Consider the following 23,171-nt stretch of genomic DNA (forward strand, 5'->3'; position numbering starts at 1 on the left):
GGGCATGGCACGAGCCGGCGGTGAGGCCGTCTTCTGGCGCTTGGCGGGGGACTGGGCGAGGGCCTGGTCCTGGGAGCGGATCTTGGGCAGCAGGATGGGCCCGCGGTGGTGGACCGGCGGCGAGGCACGGCTGGGGGTGCTCATGCGGGTGCTGGCCGTGTCGGCGATGGAGTCGGCGTTGGAGGCCATGGAGTAGACGGAGCCGCGGGAGCTGGAGCGACCATGGCCAGCATTGAAGGGGATGTCGAGGAGAGAAGGGTCGAAGGAGAAGTTGGCGGGGATCTCGCACGAGGGATAGGCGAAATCGAAGGCCATGTCGGCTGCCAGACTGCTTCGTGTTAGTGAGAGGGCCCCTCCTTGAGACGTGTATGAGGAGCTCGTACGTGGACATGGTTGCGGGTGGCGGGGATCTGTCACAGACAGAGAACAATATTAGTGGTTGGGAAGGCTGCGAAGAGGGAGACCAGCTCCTGCGTCGTGTCGAGTTGCTCTCGAGTTTGAGAGGTTGTTGAGAGTGAGGGGCGGACAGGGTGAGTGCCGTGAAGCAGAGGCCGGCCGCGTCCAGGACGACCGTTGAGATCTATGTCTTTTTTGGATACACAAGGAAACAAGGAAGGAAAGCGATTGGGAAAGAGAGGGAAGACGAGGGGCAATGCTGGAAGGTCGAGGAGTGCTGATGAGACGAGTGGTCGTGAGGAAGAGAAGGAGGGGGCTGCGAGGTCCTTTATGATGGCAGGACGACTGGAGCCCAATGGATGGTGATGCGGCGCGAAAGGGTCGGCGGCGGGCCTCTGCTCTGGGGTCCACGGTTCGTTCCCACGGTGGACAGGGTTGCCGCAGGCTCCGTGTCTTTTGCCTTTTGGTGCCATGTCGGCAGAGAAAGGGCTGTTCGACTGAAGACAATGACCGCATCGGGCTCAGGCTGGGCCTGCGTCTGGGTCTCGACCATGAGACGCGACAGGGCTTGGAGCCGGGGTGTGCATCTGAAACACGACGGGTTCTTTTCGATCGGGAGAGGATGAGGGAGACAGGGCGAGAGGCTTGCAGGGCGGTTGAGGGATGGGATGGCGGAGCGGTTGATGGGTTTGATAGTGGCATGTCGGAGAATGGAGGAGAATGGACGTGGAGGTTTGACGATGGGGAGTGGACATGGCGAACTGTGCTGTGCGGCGGGAAGGCACGCCCAAATACAGTGCAGACTTGGGGCTTCAGACACTGTTGTAGTCTTGTACCCTCGATCCGGGGTTCCTTCCCCTGTACCACCCGCTTCTCCCCTCCCACTGGCCAGCGCTCGATGCAGGCAGGTATGCAGGTATCCTGCAGGCGTCTCTGACTCATTTTTAGACACCAAGACATGCCATGACACCTTGACACCACGACACCGAGGGCTCCAGCTTCGTACAGCTCTAGCGTGGCACCGACAAGGCCAGTAGAAGGGAGCCGGTGGTAGACGCGGTGCTGGTGTTGTCTGGTCGCACGCGCTGTTGCCCTGGGCGCTCAGTCAACAGTCGCGACGACCGCGAAGCCATCACCAAACCCCAAACAGGCAACACGCGTCCCTGGGCGTTGCGATGCCGGTTCCCAGTATCACGCTGCGCCCTCGAAAACCTTCTGCTTTGCTTCTCTGGTTTCCTGTCTCTCTACTGTTTTACAGTGGGCCTTGACCTGAACCACACCCACCTACACCTGCTTGGCCAGCCAGCTGACTACCGTAGTCGCCTCACCACCAGTATGCCTTCTATTTCGGTCATCTCGTATACACCCGTCCAGCAGACAGACGCCTGCTGAGGCCGAGCAGGTGCCCGTACACACAGAGGGCAATTTCAGAAAGCGAGCGGCTGCCGAAATGAACATCGACCACTCACCCCTTCCAGATGATGAGCCCCCAGACCCGTTCGGCTCCTCGCCCATCCTTTCCGCCCTCCGTAACCGCCGGCGCCTAAAAAAACCTGTCGTCGAGGACGGCGCTTACACCAGACGAAGCCGCCCTCACGCCAGCTTCAGGCCCGCCGGCTGTGCCCTCCTCCGCTGTCGCCTGCCAGGGCTGGCAATCAGGTGTTACCAGACCAGGCAGAGGCCCAAGGAGCCGCTTGCCGCTCGAGAGGGGGGGCCGCTGTGAGGATGCCCGCCCGGCTAGCTGCCGTGTCTCCAGCATGAACCGGCGCAACGGCAGCGGTTTGGCTTGCCGCTGGCTTTGTCCCACTTGTCCCGCTGCCACCGTCAAAGGCATGAAATGAAGCATGACCTAAGCAGGGCCCCTACAACGCTACAGCGCGACCAAAGACTGCCGCCGCGTACAACGCTGCACAGCCTCAATATCCCCCCATCCTACGCGCCACCCGGCTCCCACGCGCTCATTGGCCGCCCGTCATACCCCAGATCGCCCTCGCCATTGGTCCCCGACCCCGGCCCAATCTTGACGCGCCGTGCGAGGGCGCCGGACCAATCGGCACGCGCCGCCAGCGATTGGCTCTCGCCTCTTCTCATTGGGAGCGTGTTTCCCACGTCCACGACCTGTTTGTTCTGTTTCGCGAACGCTCGGACGCCGCCCGTCGTGCTGATCGGACGGGGGAACATGGGTTGGAACAGACAGATTGCCGTCCCGACTTTTTCGAGAAACCGGGGGGGAGGGATTCATGCTGGCACCGGGCCACTTTGGCAGGTGACTCATGCGCTAGACTCGCCCCCTACTGCAGAGCTGGGACACGTCTGTTCTTGTTCGCGTGTCGGGGGTCAGCGTCGCGGAGGTGGTTGGGACGTGTATGCTTGGATGAGCTCTTCGGTCGACGTGGCTTTGCTGCAGGACAGCATGATGCAGAAGGGGTTGGCGCATGACGAGCGATATCTGCAGCTAGAGCTTTCCTGGCGGAGGAGCTTGGACGGCTTCTCAAAGCTATCCCGAAGAAGACCTCAACAAGCACTCTACAAAGCAGCCTTCTTCGCCATGACGACTACTAAAGCAGATTCATAGTGGTATCATACAGCAGATAGACACATCATGATAACTCGCGTATTAACTCCTGCGTCGGCGGGTGCACCGCGTAAACAGGCAGGAAGAAAAAAAGGCTGGTAACAAGCAGAGAGAGAAAAAAAAGAAGAAAAACCAAAAAGCTTCTATTCGCTTTCACCCTCCCAGACATGGCACAAACACAACGCCTGGCCCCGTGTCTAAATCCCGCGCCGATCAACAAAGAAAAAAAGTATCAGCTTCAGCCAGAAAGAAGACAGCGCTGCAATCGTCCTCCAAGCCCACCGAGCAGCCCATGCCGAGATTCCCCAGTCTTGGCCGTTAAGTCTGTGTCTGTGTCCCTTGTCCGACCTCCCCGGGGTGTAGTACAGTGTACCCCGTCATGCTGCAGCAGCCCACCTTTCGGCCCCGAGTCTCTTCGCCAGTCAAAAGCGTGCCTCGCAGACGCGTCGTGACGAACCTGTCCCCCCCCCCCCCATCCCACGCGTCGTCCCATGGTGTAGACGACCTGTCCACCGGGGAACAATCATCTCAGACCGGCACGCTCACCACCTCGGGTCGGCCTGCATCTGCACCATCACAAGCAGCTGCACCAGCCGGTTCTTCTGATGCTTGACTCACATCAGCACTGCTCGCACCACCTGAAACGCCCGGCTGCGTGACTTGTTCGCCCTTGGCCTCGCGGAGCTTCCGGAGAAGCCTCGTCATGCCTTCCAGCCGGATCCGCTCCTGGATGATCATGCCGCGAGCAAACTGCCGGATCGCGTGCCGGCCCATCTTTTCGTGCGTCTCCTGATAGCCTGCGAGCTCGCCCGCCACCACCTGCTGTGTGTACCGCAGCTCGCGGCCTAGATCGTCCAGCTGTTCCTGCGACTGGCGGGCCTTCTCCTCCTTCTCCTCGTTCATTCGTTGCCTTGTGTCGTCGAGGAGGCCCAACGGCCACCTGGATGATCGGCTGAGAGAGTTGTAGTTCCGCTCAATCGTCTTGCGCGCCGTGGCAATCTGCGAGATGAGCGCCGGCGGGCGCGACAATGCCGATAGCAGAGCCTGGACCGTTGTTTGCAGAGCGAGCAGCGAGCCATGAAATACCGTCGGTGGGTTAAGTTGTGTTGGTGCCAGCACTCGGACATAGGCCTCGAGAGCAGTCAGGTGCGCTTCTGGCAGGAACGGCAATGTTGATACTGCACGATGCAAAAGCGAGGCGGCATCATGGAGATCTGACACATGTCAGTACACATATGCTACCTACAAGAGCAAAAGACCTACCAGAAGTAACGACGGCCACGGAGCTGGCCCGTCGAGCTACGCTCTTGGTCGAGTAGTTGACGCTGCGAATCATATCTCGCGCGTGGTTGATGAATTGCTCGACTTCGCGGACGTCTTCCAATGGCTCCAGCTCTTCTCGCACTTTCTCCGCCCTGGTCTCTGCCTTCAGGTTGCTGCGCTGGTCCATCATGTCCAGTTGGATATCCGGCACCAGGAAAAACTCCCACAGCATTTCATGCGTCGAGAATGTCGAGTGTGCAAGCATGATGCGAAGGAACCAATCAGTCCGAATCTGTATATCCCGCAACACCGCCCTTGACGGCTTTGATGGAATCTGGAATGGCGACCTAGCGTTAGCAACTGACGGTATCCAGGAAGCCGGGTTCTCCAGCGCCAGCAGATTGCCGAGATGCTCAAAATCCGAAAGTGACCTCCGGCTCGTGGTGACCGTGTATGTCAGGTGGTCAGCTGGCGCAGCCGACTTCAAGACCAGCCGGACAGTGGCATCTTCGACAAAGTACGCCCGCACAACACCTGTGATGCGTGCGTCGGGTGCCTGGCGGCATGCTGAATAGCGCCAAGTCGTCAATCTTATTCCTCACTTCGTCATCCTTGCTAGTTCAACAGCCGTCAATCCACGGAGCTCCCTGGCTGCAGTGTCGACCCGAGGGTCGACGAACAGTGTGCGCACCATGTCAAGCCTGCCATACTTGCTAGCGACCATGAGTGCGTGAACTTCTTGTCGTTCGTCGCATTGACATCCACGTCCCACTGTTGCATGATCCCAAGCGCCAGTTGTGGGTCGTTGACAATGTGGAGCAGTGAGTTTCCCTTGCCGTCAATGTGGTCGTCAATATGCAGCGGCTGCCCGTCAGCCTGCGCTGCCGTGGCCGCATCCAAGCCGGCCGGCACCATCTCGAGGTAATTTCCGTGGTCGTACGAGCGGCAGAGGGCGAATAGCGGCGTCTGTCCGTTTTTATCTTTTTGCCGCCAGGGCACCAGTTTGCCAATCTTGGCTATTAGGTAGGGCGCGTGGAACATGTAATGCGCACAGCTGCGGCCCCATATGTCTTGCGAAGCGAGGTATCGCGACAATTGCTCCGTCGTCGTCGCCGCCTTGGCCACAAAATCAAGTATCGTGTCGATGAGTTCCGTGTGACCTAATTGTATAGCGGCGCTGAGAAGCGTTGTATCTTCGTTGTTGATGTCATCGAGGACAATTTGGCTGGTGTAGTACTCGTTGAGCGACAGCAGGTACTGGAGCACATCAGGTCTCTCATGCTGCACAGCCATCATGAGCACGGATTCGCCGAACAGATCATGTGTTTGTGATAAGCGCTCGACCGTCACATCGCCTTCCAAAGCGCTACCTAGGGTTCCGATGCTTGCGGCTCGAGAATGGTACGAGATTTCGGAGCTGCTCGACATGCTCCTCGTATCCATGGCCACCTTCTTTATCCTGGCAAGCGGCGGCATGACAAAGTCGACACATGACGATGATGCATCGCTCCCGGCTTCAAAGGGAAATACATGGCTCAAACCAGACCCAGATGAGAATCGCGCGGTTGATGACGCAGCTGTAGAGGGTCTCCGAGAAGATGTCCCGTGTGTTGATCCATTTGTGACGCTCCAACTAGAAGATGGCCGGCTGGGTATTGGCGACTCGCAGAAAGCATGTTCATCCTCTTCGTCCTCGTCTTGCATGTTACGGCCGGGCTCTGGTTCCATAATATTTTGAAGATCATCCATCTTGCCATTCCGGGTAGCATCCCAGAGAGCCTTGTTTCGGCGGCTCGCCCGTCGAAGACCTCCCGAGTCCATAGCAAGATACGCAAGGACTGCTTCAAATGTACTCAGTGCATAGCCCATCTCGCCGTTCTCCACATCGTCGATGTAGATGAAGTGGCGAATGTAAACGAGCCTGGCCTGCAGGTTTCTGACTTGCGCGCGAATGACGACAAATAGCAGTAGAGACACAAGTGTATCGGCGTTGACTGTGAGTGTCGTGGGCTTTTCGGAAGACGGGTTCTGTGATTGACTGTCTTCGCCTACGGCGGTCAATTGCGTCACCATCTTGGTTGTGGACAACAGCAGCTCCAACATTTCCTGCGGACTCATGGCGTTGCCCATCTTCTTAAACTCCTCGACGGCAAGTCCCAGGTGTATAGTCAAATCGTGCTTGACTCTCGGGCCACCATCAATGCCGATGCCGAGCTGTGACAGGTCGATGAATTCCATCTGGCGGATCTTGGCCTCTAACTCAAGATCGTAGGGTCGCTTCATGGCGCTGAGTCGCGGGAAGATGAGGTGATGCACATTCTCCGTCACATAGCGCTCGATCAGCCGTTCCACGATTGGCCCAGTAAGGTCGGTAGTTGCGCCGAGCATGGACAGCTGCTGCTTGTCGACGGCCTGGAACAGGTCAATGGCAGTGGTGACGGCTGTCTCGAATGAGGCGCGCATGACATCCTCGTCGTCCTCGGCATAGAACGGCTCAGTGACAGGCACAGATTTCGGACCGATCATGCCGTTTCGGGGGGTCGACATGCTGCTTGACCGAGCCTTCTTCATGGCCGAGGCGATCGGTCCATCGGGGAGCGGGTCTGGTATTGAAGAGGCGGATGGCGGCGGAGGTAGCGGGCGCTCAAAGACCATGGTGAATTCCAAGAACAGCTTTTCGAGACCAGGCTGCATCTGGCGTGCGATGATGGGAAACTGGTTGAGAAGCTCGTGGAAGCTCTTAATGTCCTTTTTCCGCGGCAGCATGGCGCCGTCGTTGGCAGCAACGTTGGCAGCTCGGTTCAGCGCCATGGCCCGTTTGGTCGCACCATCGACGAGGATTGCTGGTGCGATGGTAACCTCTTCCCAAATACCAACTAGCGGTTTCGTAATGTAATAGATGAGCCATGGTCTAGGCTCAAGGACATCAGGGTACCAAATGGCATCGTTCAAGAGCTGCGCTTGCGCAAGGGATTTGAAGCCTGACTATAGGTCAGTGGAAGCACAATCGAGTCTGGCCATGGCACAAACCTTTGTTGCTGTACACGTGGGTATCCTTGATGACGACTGTGCGACCGTTGATTGTGGTATACTGCTTGGCCTTGCCCCGCATCTCCCGAAGGTTCTGCGCAGCCTCCTTCCCGCCTGCTGCCGAGATAGCCGTCCCCGGTATTCGAAGAACATGGCTCGCCAGAAAGTCTTCCGAAACGATCACCTCCCTGGGAGGAGGAGCCCGCTGTCGGTCTCTCTAGATGTGAGGAGCGCATCGGTGCTCGGAACCAGCAGGACGTGGTGGTGCACTGGGGTGCACTGAGTCGGCAGGGAGCTTCGGAAGAAGGCTGCGAGGAAGGGATTTAGAGGTTGCATTCATTCGACCGGTGCTGGGTATGGGCTGGCCAGCTCGCCCAGCTGGGAGCCAGGATGACAAGGGGGTGGTGGGTGGTGAAGAAGGCGATTCGGAGGTAGAGTCGGGCAGTCGGACCTTGAGGGTGCTGGATCGGAGCCGTAGATGATGATGGGTCTTTGGCGCAGTTAGAGTTCGGAACTGGTCGTGATGGCGGATTTTGTTGCAACGGCGGAGGAGGTTGAGGTGAGTGCAGGAGCTGATAGAGAGGAGGTCAGTCCGATGCCACGAATGCTAGGCAGGCTAGAATCATATCGCGACTGGGACGGAGCTGGTGTGGATCTTGGGCGGACTGGATGGAGTGACTGACCTCATTCCAGTCCAGGGGGGGGAAAGGCGGCTTCTGGGGTCTGATTGGCGTAGATCTTTAAGCTGTTATCTGAACAGGTCGGCGAGCCTGACACGTGACAACCAACGATACACTTAGTCAGCTCCCTTCGGAAGGGGGCACGCACAGCTCTGAAGATCTGACTAGGGAACTCGCAAACCATCTATCATCGGTATGCAAGCAAGCATGCATAGAGGGGGTCTTCCGAAGCCTCCTCATCAGGCTGCAGACATAGAGAGCTCAGCTGGCATGCATATGACGCCGATCACGATTGTGGCACGCAGTGGGCCCAGCCCTACCCCTGACTCCTCACTAAGGCCAGCCACTCAATGCAAGCACTAGTTGCTACAGGCATGAGGTCTTGGGCGTCGTTTCGAGACATTGGCGCTGCGATCTCCAGACTGCCTCAACTTGCATTTCTACTTCAGAACCGATATGCTAGATGGTCATCATTTTCGACACCAGAGCAGCATTCATCATTCACATCGGGGTAGAGATGTTGAATGCCTAACGTTAGGCACACAGCACACCCATATTGTATTCCAAGCACGAGGGAATCTGCGTTAACCCAGTGGTCGAACACGAAATGCTAGACTCGTTGCCTGATGGTCAAACCTGACATGACTATTAGAAAACTTGGGTAGTTACAAAAGCACCCAGGGTTCACGCTTTATCGACGATGCTACGCTGGCATTCTATCCAAGGATGCTGTTATATATCGCTACTGATCATGAGATGAAGACGCTCTCAACGTACTTAGTCGCCATTATTTTTTGAACTCTATTCATGTAGCACGCGAAAAAGCACCTATATCGAATGGCCTTCACTCACTACCTATGTAAGTTTGATCATTCTGTCTACCGAGGAAAGTATCGCTACAGTTCGTCACTTGGCGTCGGCCTTCATTTTGAGAATTACACTTCCAACCATTGATAACTTGGGCGATGATTCACATAAACTATTGAGTATTTCTGTTCGACAGTTGACCCTTTCGATATTTGACGTGCCACCATTTTGCACCCATGGCTATTTTTCTGGAAACCGTCTCCAAGGCGCAGGGCTTCGACACTACTGTTTCCCCGCTGCTTAGATTGTTGAATCACAGCTTCTTTCACGCTTCATGGCCACACATGACTCTCACAGCGAAAGTAAAGTTTTCGAATTAAAAAATCCGGCTTCTACTTGCTTTTGAGATTTTTCCTGGTATGAGATTAAGGAATGGAACTCGCAACAAGGCTGTGTAGATGAATTTTCGTAGCTAATAGTGAGGATACTTGATGTTGTTTATCGGGATTCATTGTTGAAGGAGTTGAACTCAGGCCCAACACAGGCTTCGAACCATTTTCGGCTTCGCGCCCTGGTTTCGCTGTCTCAAACGTCGGACACAAAAGCCAGCAATTCCAATACTCGATTTACCCTCCCCCGTTCTTGGCCTCGCACCTCTCTCAATCCAAAAGCGCTGCAGCAGGTACTTCTGTTTGACCCTTGCATAGAGGCACACAACAGGCTCCATAGTGGGCATTCTAGCGAGTTAATGTTCTATAGCGAAGATGTCGATGCGGACTTTGTTCATTGACGTGAGATCACATTAACAGCAGCTCCTGATATGCATTGAAACCACAATTCCAGGCATAATAGGCGGCGCCTGAAAGTTCACCTTCGAAGGGCGGCGGGGTAGGGGCCGAAAGCTGGCATGTCGCGAAAAACCATGTAGATAGACGTCAGCACCCGAAACAATCTCCTCACGTTCCTGTCGATTTTCTTTTCCGCAGTAGTACATATGATTGACTCCGAGGCACATTGCTTGTTCTTTTACTAAATTGGCTTATTCCATAGCTGTTAGTACCGGCGGTCAATCACCCAAGGATCTAGACGATGAACCTATAGTGATAAGATAAGACGTGTGCTACACTCCTGCACGTTGTCGAGGATGCTAGTTATCAGGTGGCCATGCGGAGTAACCAGGCACGGGGTCCGTCAGGGGGGCAATGGTTACGAGAGCGTGTATATAAGGACTGCGGATGGCCATCTAAGCTGCGGAGGGCTCGAATTCAGATGTGTGCCGAACCCCTGCCTGTATTCTATTGCCTGCGGACCACGTATGGAAGACCTCTTCACTCTGCCCCAAATCAAGCACTGACACCAATCGACATTCACTTCCCATCCATCTGCTTTACCTTATCCGCTTCGTCCATCTCATATGTTCACAACTGCATGCACTCAGCGGCGATTCGAGTTCCAACACAGCCATCGTAACAATTCTCCGATGATATCTTTCTTGTCTTCTGACCCAAGTGGAATCCTTAGCGTAAACCTCTGCCCTATGGAGATAAGTATTGTGAAGTCCGTACGGATAGTTTTTCAACTGGCGGAGAACTAGCAGTAGGCTTGTCAAGGCGATTCTAATTATTAGTCGCAAATCTGATTGGCGATGAAATCAAACTATGAGGTGTGCTTGACATCGACCATTCCGCGCGTCAAGTTTTCGTTATCAATGGCCGCTTCTGCGGAAGATCTTGGTTGAGTGCCTCGGTCGCATCCTCTTTACATCTGTGACGGTGATGAGGTCCGATGAGGCTGCGCTAACGCCCGGCCGGCATAGACCCCGAAATGATAAGCTTTGTAAATCCCGCGTCGGCAGAACCCGCTTTGGGCAGGTCTTTCGCCAGCATAGCAGCCGATATCCGGCACCAAGCTAGTCACCACATGAGGGCCTACGTCCCCGCTTTCATGCTTGGTTGTAACCAACCGACCTTAAGAGGCAGTTGAGATTAGGACTCTGGTTACATGAGCACCTCATGTGATGTCTTTGTTGGTCGGGATTGACCCTCCGTAGGTTAATTACATTTCGCCAGTTGATGTACGTTCACTACATTCAACTGAAATCCACTCCCGGATATCCCGGAAGCCCCAACTGTGACTTTCGCTCTTGTGCAATACGGCAGCTTACTTTCGGACGATAAGTCCGAAGAAGCTAATTGTTGAGAGAGCTGTTGAAGTAGCCCAGGCTAACCCCCTCGAGGAGGATGTTTAGCACAGCTGAGAGCTTAGTCACAAGATGTCTTGTGGAGATCAACTTGATCTACCGGAGTCAAACTTGGCTGCATGGCGATTCTGGTGAATCAATCGCGGATGCAACCTCGGCGTATCGAGATGTGGCCACCTTCCTTTTACGTACTCACACAACAGTGACAAAGCAGCAGAAGCAGCGACATGATTACAACCAGCGTGTCCCATGACCGCAATGCGAAGAAGAAGGGTGGATTTCCATAATGATGCCATGTCACGACTTTACGTTGGAGGAGGGGATTTCGCTACATGTACTCAATAGGGAAAGTGACCTTGACGAACCCCAGAGACTACATCATGAGATGGAGGACGGAGTCGAAGACTTGAATAGGAAGCTCGATCAAGGCCAGTATATGTAGCTGTTACCGCGAGGGACTAACTGTGAACGAGGAGCTCGTGTCGCCGTCTATTTCACTTCCAGAATCCCACGATTCTGATGGACGTGATCTGGAGTTCATCAGCTCTCGACTTATCGCAAGCATCTCCAGAAATATTTCTGTCATCGTTATGATCATGGGTGCCATCAGATCTCTCGTGCTCACGGGCTTGCTTGGGCCTGGGTCCCGGGTATTTGCCCATCCAACCACTCATCAGCCCCATCTCGCCCGGAGAGGTGTTGATATCGAGGCTTTCCGGCTTCCCCTTCTGTCGGAATATGTCAACGCTACAGAAACAGCCTCTGACCCGATTATGACCCTCAGCAAGCGGGCTACGTACGTTGAGACTGCCACTGAGCTCGTCAAAGCTACTGTGCCCGGCGTCACCTTCAGGGTTGTCTCCGATCATTACGTGGGAGCTAATGGAATTGCCCATGTAAACTTCAAGCAAACCGCCCACGGCATCGACATTGACAATGCTGATTTCAATGTTAATGTAAGTTTTTCGCGTTCTGAAGGGTGGTTCTTATTATCCATTTGGGGAACTAACATGATTCAGGTTGACAGCAATGGTGAAGTCTTTTCTTTCGGCAACAGTTTCTTCTCTGGCGAGATCCCCGAGGAGGAGCCCTTGAAAAAGAGAGACTTCAACGACCCCGTTCTCGCTCTTCAGAAGACTACCGAGATCCTCGGCCTGCCCATTGAGGCCTCCACTGCATCTGCAGAGCCGAAGGAAGGGCAAGAGACTTACACTCTCACTGGCACCGATGGCGCCGTGTCTGACCCCGTAGCCAAGTTGGTCTACATAGCCCAGAAAGATGGGTCGCTTGTCTTGACTTGGCGGGTTGAGACGGACATCATGGACAACTGGTTGCTAACGTACATCGACGCCAAAACTGGGGAAGATATTCATGGCATTGTTGACTACGTATCCGATCTTGCGACCTATAACGTCTAGTGAGTTCTCCTCTCCTCTTCATCAGTTTGACGTTTTTCTCGGCGACACATGTTGCACCTGCGCAGCCTGTTCTCGGTTCTGACATCAGCAGCCCGTGGGGTGTGAATGATCCCAGCGAGGGATCTCGTCAGTTGATAACGGACCCATGGAACTCAAAGGCGTCCGAGTTTGCCTACCACAGCGACGGAACTACCAACTACACGACCACGAGGGGCAATAACGCAATTGCTCAGTCAAACCCCAGCGGCGGAACAGCGTATCTCAACAACTATCGCCCTACCCGCACGAATCTGAACTTTGATTTCCAGTACTCAACTAGCATGGCGACACCGTCTGCCTACGCCGATGCGTCTATCACCCAGCTATTCTACACCTCAAACATCTTCCATGACCTCTTGTACCTTCTAGGCTTCACCGAGGCGGCTGGCAACTTTGAGACCAACAACAATGGCCAGGGAGGAAGAGGCGCCGATTTTGTCATCCTCAACACCCAAGATGGCTCCGGGACCAACAATGCCAACTTTGCCTCTCCTGCTGATGGCCAGCCGGGCCGGATGAGGATGTACCTCTTCACCTCCTCAACCCCTCGCAGGGACGCCAGCTTCGAGGCTGGCATCGTCATCCACGAATACGCCCATGGAGGTAAGTGAATCCAACTCTACTACTATAAAATATGCATATACTTAGATTGTTAGTCTCAAACCGTCTGACTGGTGGGCCTGCAAATGCTGGCTGCCTCAACTCTCTTGAGTCCGGCGGCATGGGCGAAGGGTGGAGCGATTTCTTTGCTACAGCCATCCGTCTAAAGCGAGGAGACACCCGTGCGACAGACTACGTCATGGGAGCCTGGGCCACTAACAACCCTGCTGGAATCCGACCAGTGAAGTACTCAACTTCGATGACCACAAACCCATACACATACACCACAGTGAACAGCCAGACCGCCGTTCATGCTATTGGTACCACATGGGGCGAGCATTCTCTACGAGGTCCTTTGGAACCTCATCGATAAGCACGGGCAAGAACGATGGGTACCTGGCCTCAGTTCAGTACTGCAGGCGTCCCCAACCGACGGCAAATTCCCTAGCCATGAAGCTTGGATTGACGGCATGGCTCTGTAAGTTGACAATTTTCCAGCATTGGTACAGACATTGTCTAATATCGGCGGGCAGGGAACCATGCAATCCCGACTTTCGTTTCGGCCAGAGATGCCATCATTGACGCTGACTCGCATCCCTCACCGGTGGCAGCAATCCGCTGCGAGCTGTGAAAGGGCTTTGCCAAGCGCGGTCTTGGCTCTGGTGCCTCTTATAATGGAGGGAGGCGTCTCGCAAGCACTACGATCCCGGCCGGAGCCTGCTAGATAGTACATTCTGTTTGCCCCGGCGCCATTTCTGTACGGCATCATCGACCACTCGCCCAGATTAAGGCACGGGAGCAAGGTGTAGACGCAAGACGCCCACTCACTGCTACCCATTGACTGTATAAGGAGCACTAGAATACAATTGAGGCAGGCAGGAGCTATGCAGTGTCGGAAATGAAGACCACGGGGAGGAGATGTAGCCGCCGCAGGAGTCAATCGGTAGTCTCAACAAACAGCACGTATCTGGACTTCTTGCATCTGGTCACATTTGTTTTATTAAACGTGATAGAGAGTCTAAGAGCTTACGCTTAGTGAATGGGCGCACTCATGCTCACTGTCTCATCTCTTGAGCCGGGCATCAAAGTCTACACCTGCTGATACCGCCTGGTGAATGCCTCTTATCGCCTTCGTTGTTGTGATCGAACAAGATAGAACTTTGCTACTGACCATACTTTTATTGACAAGTATTCTTCTCGAGGGCACAAGGAGGCTGTGCTTTACCTCTCTTACTAGAGCACCTTGCGGTTTGGCGCGAACGAGGAGAATCAACGCCGATGCGGTCACCGCTGTGAGAGAAACTCGGTTTCCCGGCGGAAGCTCCATGTTCCCCCTTGGCTCGACAACAGCTTATAGCCCAGCACGCCTTCTATCAAAGCCAATAGCATGGGCGAAGTCATCTGGAACTGGGTTGTGTAGCGGTTATCCTGTGTACTAAGCTCGAGCTTGTCAAACATCTCGCTTAACCCAAAGGCTGACTGGTGCAACTGAATGTTGACCGCCGGTGGCTGAGCCGGGGAGTTGTCAGTAAACATTCAACGACCGGCAACAACTGGGGAAACGGGGGGGGGGGGATTTTACAGATCGCGAGTCATTGTGATTGACTCTGCACCAACGCTTAAGATACTCGGAGAGCAGCTTCAGCGACGGGCTGTGACTACATTCAATTACAATCTGGCTGGTGCTCCCATGAAGGATGAGGTAGTAGGGCGGTTGCAGAAACAAGTCGTCAGGTCGAGGCAGGGTTCCCCAGTTTGGGAGGTGTTCGCCAGTTTTCGCGTGGTTCTGCGGTTGTTGGACGACCGCCTCGAGGACAGTAGGCTTTCCAGTACCGGCGTCAACCTCAACCCCTGCCCAGTCGTCAGCGGCGGGAGGCTGACCGGGAGCTTGGATGCTCGAGGCAGTGAAGCATTTGAGAAGATCACCACGAAGTTTGGGATACAGCGCCGGGAAAGAATGAATCTGTTTCTTCGGCAGATTGATAATGAACCCGCACCTCTGGTCTGACCACGACACGGCTACATCGTTGGAGCCAGATGTCTGTGCTGATCAGCAATGCGCACAGTTGAATTTGGTATCAGGCAGAATCGCACCTCCAGGAAAAGCCTCAAACGTGACTGAGTCTTTGTCTTCTCTAGAAGAGTCTCTATCCACTGCTCATGAGCTTCCTCGTCCTCAAGCAGCTCAGCGGTGCTGTTCGCAAATGCCTCGACGCATCCTGCGACCACCTGCACAAACCGGAGCTTATCGGAGTAAATTCCGCCGAGCTCGTTGAGCAGGAGCTGCCACTCGGGATCGACAACGACCGCCCGCCCGAGGACGCTGGCGAGTTTATTTAGCGAGGTCTTAGTCGGACTCGTCTCCGCCGCCCAGTGGTCGCGCACGCCGATTTGGACCTTCAGAGGTCTGGTACATTTAACGTCAGTTGGGTTTCTCGACATGTAGTGCGGGGATTTATGACAAGACTGACAGCGACATTTCATGTTTCGATTTGAAAGTTGGGTGAGAAGCAGACACCAACCACGTATACCGACGCCGAATGATGATCCAAGGCAATACAAGTATGCGTCACCCCACAACGGGATCCAGGCAGCTTGCCTTGTGTCCGCCTCACGATGAGGGGTCATTCAGGGGTCTGAGTGAACGCCTTGCCCCATTCCGTCTCGGTCGCAATCTCCCGGTAGGGCGTGGCGGATGGCGTCTGCCGAGGCGTCGTAGCTGAGCTCAGATGCGTTCAGCTTTGGTCGTTAGTAGAGGCCATAAGGCAGAATACCGCTATGATCTTCACGCCAGGCAAGGTTCCACAAACCCCGCGTTCCTGAAAAGACTTCAGAGCCCTACTTGGCAGGCTTCATGGCGCATCTGCCTTGAGGATAATCTCCACAACGCCCCAACGCAACGGCAAATGCCGGCATCGTCAGGCATCGAACCGCCAGTCAAGACAGCTACATAAACCACTTCCAGCAGCCGTTGTAAGACAGATCTTGTAGCGAACAATACACTGAAGACCTTTTTCTGACTTTTTAAACTCAACCCGCGCAAATCCACCATCATGGTTCGTCTTCCCCCCGCAGAAAAGCTCTCTCTCGTGCTTCGTAAGAACAGTAAGTCAAAAACTCGGTGCACCAATACAAACTCAGCTGAAAGTCTTCTCCAGTTCGTGACGAGTGGGATAGCAAGAAGTCAGACTACGAGAAACAATTGTCGGACCTTCTTGGGGAGACTTGGGCAATTGATATCAACCCTAACGCCATCTGGCCATACCACAATGACGGCTACGCCAAGGAATCTGTGGGTAGCTGCATTAAGGAGTAAGAATGCCTGGGGAAACAGTCTCGCCAAGCCTCCTGTCACTGACAATCGTCTGACACAGCTACGTTGAGGGTGTCATCTGGCAGATCAAGTACCAGGCCGAGAGGTATCCCCACCTGGCTGAGGAGATCAATACCATTGCCTCTGCCCACGTCCTCGGCATGGACGTCGAAGACGCAGAACCTAAGACCTTCAGCTACGGCAGTGTCGGCGTGCAGGACGGCAAGCTTATGATGCTCTTCCGCCCTGACGCTTTGGGTTCTAATATCAGCTACGCTGCGCAGGAGGATCAGCTCTTCCCCGCCCTCAACGCCGTTCCCAGCGACGCACCTCTCAGCTTTCTGGCGCGCCACTCTATCAAGACCGAATACGACGCGAAAATTGAAGCTGTGCAAAAGTCCATTGCCACACAAATTGCCAAGCCTGACATCAAGCTCATCCCCAATTTTGAGGCCACCTTTGCGACTCTCAAGACCGCCGCGGCCGCCAAGGGCAGCGAGGTACGCGACGACTGGGAGAAACAGCTTGGCTACCTGATCGAGCAATATTTTGAGGGCCTCGATTGGCAGCTAAAGAACATCAAGATCGAAGAGGATGATTTGATTCAGGAGGGTTTCAATGAGGCTGTCGAGAAGGGCGAGCTGGCCTTTCGGCTGGTGGACACTCTCAAGTACGGCTCATACGGTGAAGTCGTCATCGAGGACGGCACTCTGTATCTGCAGGTAAGTTATTTTACTCTGGAACACCAGCTTACGTATTCCGGCCCAGAGCTAACGTGCGTTTACACTCAGGCACTTCCATCTACTTTTGGATCCAATGTTTCGTATGCGGCGGAGAAGCTTGTGGATCAACTATAACTAATTCAATGACTGGAACGCCTGCTCTGGCCCGGTTATAATGTAAATGAGAATCAGTACATGCATTCAAGTAGCCTTAAGATTTGAAGACGATTGAGGATTACAAATGCATTGAAATTTGATGCTCATAGCTGTATGGCCTTTGAGACGCCACAACGTTCACCCATCTTTGACAAGAGTCACTTCTGTCGTAGAGCTGAGCACCGCTGTGTCCGTTCCGTTACCGACGATTAAAGTGGTCATGACCAGAGTGTGGCCTGATTTCCTCCAGAAAACCCGTGAATGTCTCGCGATTGGAATAACCGACACGTCCAGTCAGAACCTTGTCTCGGTGGTCCTCGGGGAGCTAGCCATGTAGTCGAGGGCCTATGCATTGATATCACACATGCCGATATGAGCGCTTTCATTGAAGAGGGCCTAACACGTCTCCAGTCCTAGACCTGAGGCTGAGCTCGTGGTGATGATCACCTTTTTAGCGAAGCTCGACATAGTGCACTGGTGAACAGCGTTGGGGGCAAAGGATGTCTGGCGTTCTTGTCCATAAGGGTTGCTCGAAAGCCCCATTCGTCATGAAATCACGGATAGTCAATATGTGAAACACCATCGCCTACAAACCCTCAAGAGAGCCGTTGTCAACACTTGAGCTGACCCCTGGTTCATCGCTCCAGACCTGCGCCGGAGTTAAGACTTAATCTCCACGACCACCAGGGGAGAGCTGATGCAGCTGTCAACAACGATTACCTAATGCCATCGACCGGCATATACCCGGTAAGGCTCACTGTCAAGCCTCAATATGCCTTGTGTGGGATCGGAGCCTGTTAAATATGATCGCTTGACCTTCAGCCGACGTGCAACCCCTCATGCCAAGATAGCATAAGTGTCGCAATTCTCTTGCCATGGCGACAGTCGACGCGATCCTGGCGAGGGAACGCCGCATAACGTTGGTGAGTTCCTTCGTCGGCCAGCTCCTGGGACACATTGGGAGCGCCCTTCTCGGGTGGGTGCTGGATTCCATCACGTTTAAGATCAGTCGCTTCTGGATACCTCTGTTGTGCGTCTTTGCCATCACCAACGGACGCCTCGCAATCTTTCTCGGCCTCTTTGGCGACTGGCTCATTGGCACTGAAGACACGACATTCGTCTTCAGCCTGATCATATTTGTCGCTTACGCCGCTCAACCTCTTGTTTTCCCCGACCTTGATCTGCCCGCAACCGAGATGTGGTATGACCATGCCCAGCGAGGACCGCTTACGCTGCCTACTTTTGTAATCAGCTCTATACTCTTTCACTACCCGCGAGGTTCCGTTGCCTTTGTTAAGGATGGATTTTACAAGGCTGTGACAGATCCGCCCAGCATTGGGCAGTTGATGGACTGGTTTTGGGTGACCCTGGCTTGCGCGTCCGTTCCGCATATTATCTACACAAAGCTCTGGCGCAGTCACTTCCTCAGACTCCTCACAGATATGACATGGAGGTTCGTCGGAAAGTCTTTCTACGACCTCAAAACTTCCTACGACCTCAAAATACGCAGGTCATTACCGGCCAGTGGTGAAGATCTGTCACGTCCTTTTGAGCACCCAGCCTTGCAGAACGACTGGGACATTCGACTATTGTACATTCTGCCACGGGGCAATTCGAGCAAGATCAGTTGCAAGCTTGTCACTGTCGACATTGGCCAGCGCCATCCCACCTATCAGGCCATGTCATACACATGGGGCGATCCGACCAAAACGCACATAATATGGGTGAACGACAAGCCATTCAAGACGACGCAAAACGTCTACAACCTACTGCTCGACATGAGCCCAGTCTTCGAACCGCGCAGGATCTGGATCGACTCGATCTGCATCAACCAGGAAGATAACGCGGAAAAGGCCTGGCAGGTGAGCATCATGCACCATATCTACAATGCCGCCTCCCTCGTGACGATATGGCTCGGCGCCAGCGAAGATTCACACATCGCCATCGACCTCGTCCTCGAGCTGTCGCACTACATCAAAACATACACACCAACAGACAAGGAGCTCTTTCTGAAGTACGTCCACGAGCGGCGCACGCCACGTTGGCTCGCCATCGGCAAGATCCTCGCGCACCCCTACTTCACCCGCATCTGGATGGTGCAGGAGATCGCCGTCAACAAGATGCTGCACGTCGTCTACGGGCGCGAGACGATCAAGTGGGAGACGCTCGCGCCCATCATCCTCCGCCTCATCCTCTCGTTCGAGTTCAGCGTCATGATTGAGGACTCGAGCGTGCTGGGCGAGACGAACGCACCCATTGGCGCCACCAATGTGGTGCTGCTGTCGAGCATCCGGAAGCGATACCACAGGGAAGAGATGGCGCTGTCGGCCCGCTCCTTCACTGCTTGCCGAGTGCTGACGTTGAGGCACGGATCCGCGAGACAGAGTGTTCGCGCTCGTCGGCCTCGCCGAAGGATGGCGCGCATCCGCTCGTCGCGCCGGATTACACCAAGACGCCCGAAGAGGTCTTTATCAACGCGGCGCGGTTCGTCTACATGCAGGTAGACACGCTGCACGAAATCCTGCCCTGCAGCGGCGTGGGGTGGGCCGCGTCGCCTGACTGCGCTGCCGTCTTGGGTGCCCGACTGGTCGATTACCGGGCGGTCTGTCATTGCCGCATTGCCGAAGGGGAAGAGGGCGTATCAGACCTCCGGCGGGCTCGTGAACAGAGGGCCCGTCGTTCATGAAAGGGGTCTTGAGATTGAAGTCATCATTGTCGACAAGATCGATCGTATGACGGAGGAATTGGACCGCGCAGGGTCGATCCTTTGACACACCGCATCAACAGCAAGGCTAACATGGAGAGGTGCAATGCTTGGATCCTCGCGGCGCAGGCTTTGGTCGCGACACTGAGTGGAGATACGTACGCCAACGGTCAGAGCCACGAGGAGGCTCTCTGGCGGACTTTGGTCTGCGACGCTCCATCTGTCGGGACTGGGGAGCTTGCCAGCGGCAGCGGTATGGACTGGCCAGCCGACCCCGTGTACGGGGTGTGGTATCGATATGGGATGCGTCACCTCGTAGAAGTGCCGCTCGATGATGAGGATAGGGCACTATCTCCAGAGGAGACACATGAGCGGATGCAGCTAGGATCCAGATGGGTGACTTCGGCACAGTACCGATGCTATTCGCGACGGTTGGCTGTCACAGAAAAAGGATACCTCGCTTTGATTCCGCCATTGACAGAGGTGGGCGACATGGTAGCAGTGATACCAGGGACGGCGGTGCCGTTTATACTGCGGGAAAAGGGTTATGATGATGACATGAACGAGAAGGTCTACACCTTGGTTGGCGAGAGCTATGTACACGGGCTCATGAACGGAGAGGCGGCCGACGAATCGAAGATCGAGATCGTCATGATGGATTGAGGTTCGCATGTACGCAGCCATGTGGGAGCGCTACTTTATTGTCTCTTGACAGACATTTCTCAATTGCACATCTAGATTCAAACTCCGAGTCACCTCTCAACAATGTGAGGACGGCATGTTACTTCCGAGGACCATCGGCGACCTCCGTGGCCGGCGCCATCCTGACCAGCCCAGGCGCATCCACAGTCTTGCCTTCGTCAGAGGACTCTTCCGTATCATCCAAAACATGCTCCTTGGGCCTTTCAGGCACGAGGAATACAAGGCATGATGTTGTTGGAAGCGACAGGCTGAACATGACACAGGCAATGATGAGATTGGTCATGGGCGCCACCTTTGCGGCGCCGACGCCGAAAGCGAGACACGAGCCGAGAGATTCAAACGACCGCACAAGACCTACGGCGAGCGTAAGCGTCTCGATGTCGTCAAAGAAGGTTCCAAGGATCCAGTAGGCGAACATGTAGTGCGACTCGTTCATGAATCTGCGATCAATCATCAGCAATCGATATTCAGAAATCGCAGAAGTCCAACTCACCTGAACAAGACCTGCACCGCGAACCCCCTGCCAAACCCGGGCAGATCCCAATCAAGCGTCACAGGCGTTTCGGAGGTCGAGTATTCCTTCTCCATGGCGAACTGCCAGCCAAACAACGAGACCATGGTGATGGCGAAGAAGAACCAGGTAATCTTGGCGAGCTGCGGGCGGCTGAAGTACTTGAGATCGTAGAACCAGCCCCAGAAGATGTTGGCCGTTGTGGCGGCGATCCCCGAGCACAGCGACGCCAGCGTGCGGGAGCGCACGGAGAAGTAGCGGACTAGGTAGATGCCGAGATACGTGTTGTTCCAGTTGAAGCCGACGAGGATGGGGATGAGGAGGCAGAACTGGCGCGTGCGCAGCAGCTTCCACCACTTGCGGAACTCGCCCATGATCGCCTTGTTCTTGGTGGGATCCGGCAGGCGGCGGCCGTCAGGTCGGATGACCTTTTGCGGGGGTGAGATGAGGAGGGCCAGCGGCAGGCCGAGGCACTGCAGGGCGATGAGGACGAGATAGGTCGTGTAGCCGACGCGGCCGCGTTGGCCGCTCTTGACGTTCATCGACAGCTGGATGGAGGAACCAATGAGCTGGCCGAGCTCGCGAAGACCAAGCCAGATACCCGCTGGAACAATATGTCAGAAAGAGGCAGAGAGAGGCCAAATGTGTCGGTTGGAACGTACTGAACTTTCCTCGATCGTGAACATCCGCGTAGCCCAGAGCGATGGCGCCCTCGGAGGCCCAGAGAGCAGAAGCTGCGATACCGCAGGTGGCGCCGCCAAAGAGGACGAACCACTCGGTACCGTATCGGTTGTTGACGTAGAGGGCGGCAGAGTAGGGTGCGTAGCCCAAGGTGCCGAGGATAAGCACCGTCTTAAGACCGATCTTGTTGGCGACAATGGAGAAAATAGAGCAGCCAAAGACCATGATACCAAAGGTCAGGGAGTTGGCTCCGTTGACAAGATAGGGTTCCTGTTGGCCTCCAGCACCCGTGTCTGCGCCGGGTCAGCATGGACTACTCTACTTGCAAGAGGTCGTCGACCTACTGTTAAGGGCATTCCAGATACCGGGCTGCGTGAACGAGATCAGACCAACGATGATGACGTTGAACAGAGGGCTGCGGTACCACCTCGTGAAGCGGGAGACAGGCTTCACAGGATGTGTTTCCTCGGCGCTACCCTGTTCGGCGGAGAGTGTGACATCCTTCTGATGGGCATCCTGCTCGCTAGATCCGGCACTTGGTGTTTCTGTCGCCATTTTCACAGCAATGGAATCAGTAGTCTCTCTACAAGACAAACGCAAGTAATGAAAACGAAAACGATGCACGACAACAGAAGTTTTTCCATCAGCCAGGCTGCGGCAGTCCTCCAGTCCCTCTTAACCATCCTCCATGTCGATCCTCGCGTGGCGGGTCTGCAACATTGCTATCCAGAAGAGGCAAGTGACATGGTCGTGCGTCGCCAACCCCCGACAGCGTCCCAGCAGAATCTGCAACGAAGGCCATCACGACATTATTCAAGGCGAGGGCAGTGGGTTATGAGTGGCTAGTGGCGGCACTGTTGGGTTGCGTTATTGAGGAGCGGTCACTCGTAGATCTTGCATACGCGAGGGTTGCGACACGGGTGGCCCCGTCAGCGAACCACTTCTTATCTTGCTGGTGGGCATGACGGGGTCGGATCATCGAGTCACAGGCGGCGCTACTGCACCGGCGTGCTTGGAGCCGCTGATGGCGACATCGATTCCCTGCTGGTTGGCGCAGTGCGCGACGACCTTTTTGTGAGCCTGGGGGACTCTGGTCAATGTGCCCAGGGGAATGCTATCGGGGAGGCTCCGACGAGGTGGCAGAGAAGAGTCTGCCACATGGCTCGGGCGATTGATTCATGACGCCGATCCGTTTCGGCGGGGGAATCGGACCCTTGGCGTTGGCGACTCAGTGCCATCGCCGTGTAGCTCCGTATGGAGGGGCCGAGAAACTCCACATTTGGAGGGCATGGCCGACGTGGTGATCATCTCGGCGTTACGATGCTAGAGATATCGAGACCTGTCTCCCTCACTGTCCTTGGTGCTCTAGGATCA

General features: G+C 55.0%; 8 protein-coding genes across 8 annotated transcripts in view; 3 read left to right on the forward strand and 5 right to left on the reverse strand.

The window, feature by feature from the left end:
- The window catches only part of VDBG_06261 (conserved hypothetical protein), a gene marked incomplete at both ends in the record, with an annotated part of 1,692 nt that extends 1,377 nt beyond the window's left edge, over positions 1-315 (reverse strand). The window contains one exon of the mRNA XM_003003773.1: positions 12-315. Coding sequence (XP_003003819.1) covers positions 12-315 — 304 coding nt within the window. The remainder of the gene's footprint in view (positions 1-11) is intronic.
- A 409-nt stretch (positions 316-724) lies between these two features.
- Positions 725-2,577, reverse strand: VDBG_06262 (predicted protein; the record flags this gene model as incomplete). The annotated part of the gene is made up of 4 exons (XM_003003774.1): positions 725-1,481; positions 1,685-1,738; positions 1,950-2,211; positions 2,340-2,577. 4 exons carry the CDS (start codon positions 2,575-2,577, stop codon positions 725-727), a joined length of 1,311 nt encoding a protein of 436 aa, XP_003003820.1.
- Positions 2,578-3,499: 922 nt separating this feature from the next.
- Positions 3,500-8,347, reverse strand: VDBG_06263 (VPS9 domain-containing protein; the record flags this gene model as incomplete). The annotated part of the gene is made up of 7 exons (XM_003003775.1): positions 3,500-4,185; positions 4,235-4,801; positions 4,915-7,215; positions 7,265-7,378; positions 7,716-7,836; positions 8,093-8,128; positions 8,279-8,347. 7 exons carry the CDS (start codon positions 8,345-8,347, stop codon positions 3,500-3,502), a joined length of 3,894 nt encoding a protein of 1,297 aa, XP_003003821.1.
- Positions 8,348-11,541: 3,194 nt separating this feature from the next.
- On the forward strand, positions 11,542-13,381 carry VDBG_06264 (extracellular elastinolytic metalloproteinase; the record flags this gene model as incomplete). Its single annotated transcript, XM_003003776.1, has 4 exons — positions 11,542-11,907; positions 11,971-12,368; positions 12,458-13,011; positions 13,065-13,381. The coding sequence occupies 4 exons, from the start codon at positions 11,542-11,544 to the stop codon at positions 13,379-13,381; spliced, it is 1,635 nt and encodes a 544-aa protein (XP_003003822.1).
- A 911-nt stretch (positions 13,382-14,292) lies between these two features.
- Positions 14,293-15,450, reverse strand: VDBG_06265 (conserved hypothetical protein; the record flags this gene model as incomplete). The annotated part of the gene is made up of 3 exons (XM_003003777.1): positions 14,293-14,517; positions 14,591-15,049; positions 15,103-15,450. The coding sequence occupies 3 exons, from the start codon at positions 15,448-15,450 to the stop codon at positions 14,293-14,295; spliced, it is 1,032 nt and encodes a 343-aa protein (XP_003003823.1).
- Positions 15,451-16,061: 611 nt separating this feature from the next.
- VDBG_06266 (conserved hypothetical protein) lies at positions 16,062-17,178 on the forward strand (the record flags this gene model as incomplete). The annotated part of the gene is made up of 4 exons (XM_003003778.1): positions 16,062-16,113; positions 16,167-16,320; positions 16,383-17,043; positions 17,113-17,178. 4 exons carry the CDS (start codon positions 16,062-16,064, stop codon positions 17,176-17,178), a joined length of 933 nt encoding a protein of 310 aa, XP_003003824.1.
- An 896-nt stretch (positions 17,179-18,074) lies between these two features.
- Positions 18,075-19,885, forward strand: VDBG_06267 (ankyrin and HET domain-containing protein; the record flags this gene model as incomplete). Its single annotated transcript, XM_003003779.1, has 2 exons — positions 18,075-19,550; positions 19,613-19,885. The coding sequence occupies 2 exons, from the start codon at positions 18,075-18,077 to the stop codon at positions 19,883-19,885; spliced, it is 1,749 nt and encodes a 582-aa protein (XP_003003825.1).
- Positions 19,886-20,684: 799 nt separating this feature from the next.
- On the reverse strand, positions 20,685-22,352 carry VDBG_06268 (DUF895 domain membrane protein; the record flags this gene model as incomplete). The annotated part of the gene is made up of 4 exons (XM_003003780.1): positions 20,685-21,045; positions 21,099-21,720; positions 21,779-22,090; positions 22,142-22,352. The coding sequence occupies 4 exons, from the start codon at positions 22,350-22,352 to the stop codon at positions 20,685-20,687; spliced, it is 1,506 nt and encodes a 501-aa protein (XP_003003826.1).
- Positions 22,353-23,171: the final 819 nt, after the last annotated feature.

Source organism: Verticillium alfalfae, genomic scaffold (assembly GCF_000150825.1).
Source record: "Verticillium alfalfae VaMs.102 supercont1.7 genomic scaffold, whole genome shotgun sequence".
Lineage (NCBI taxonomy): Eukaryota > Fungi > Ascomycota > Sordariomycetes > Glomerellales > Plectosphaerellaceae > Verticillium > Verticillium alfalfae.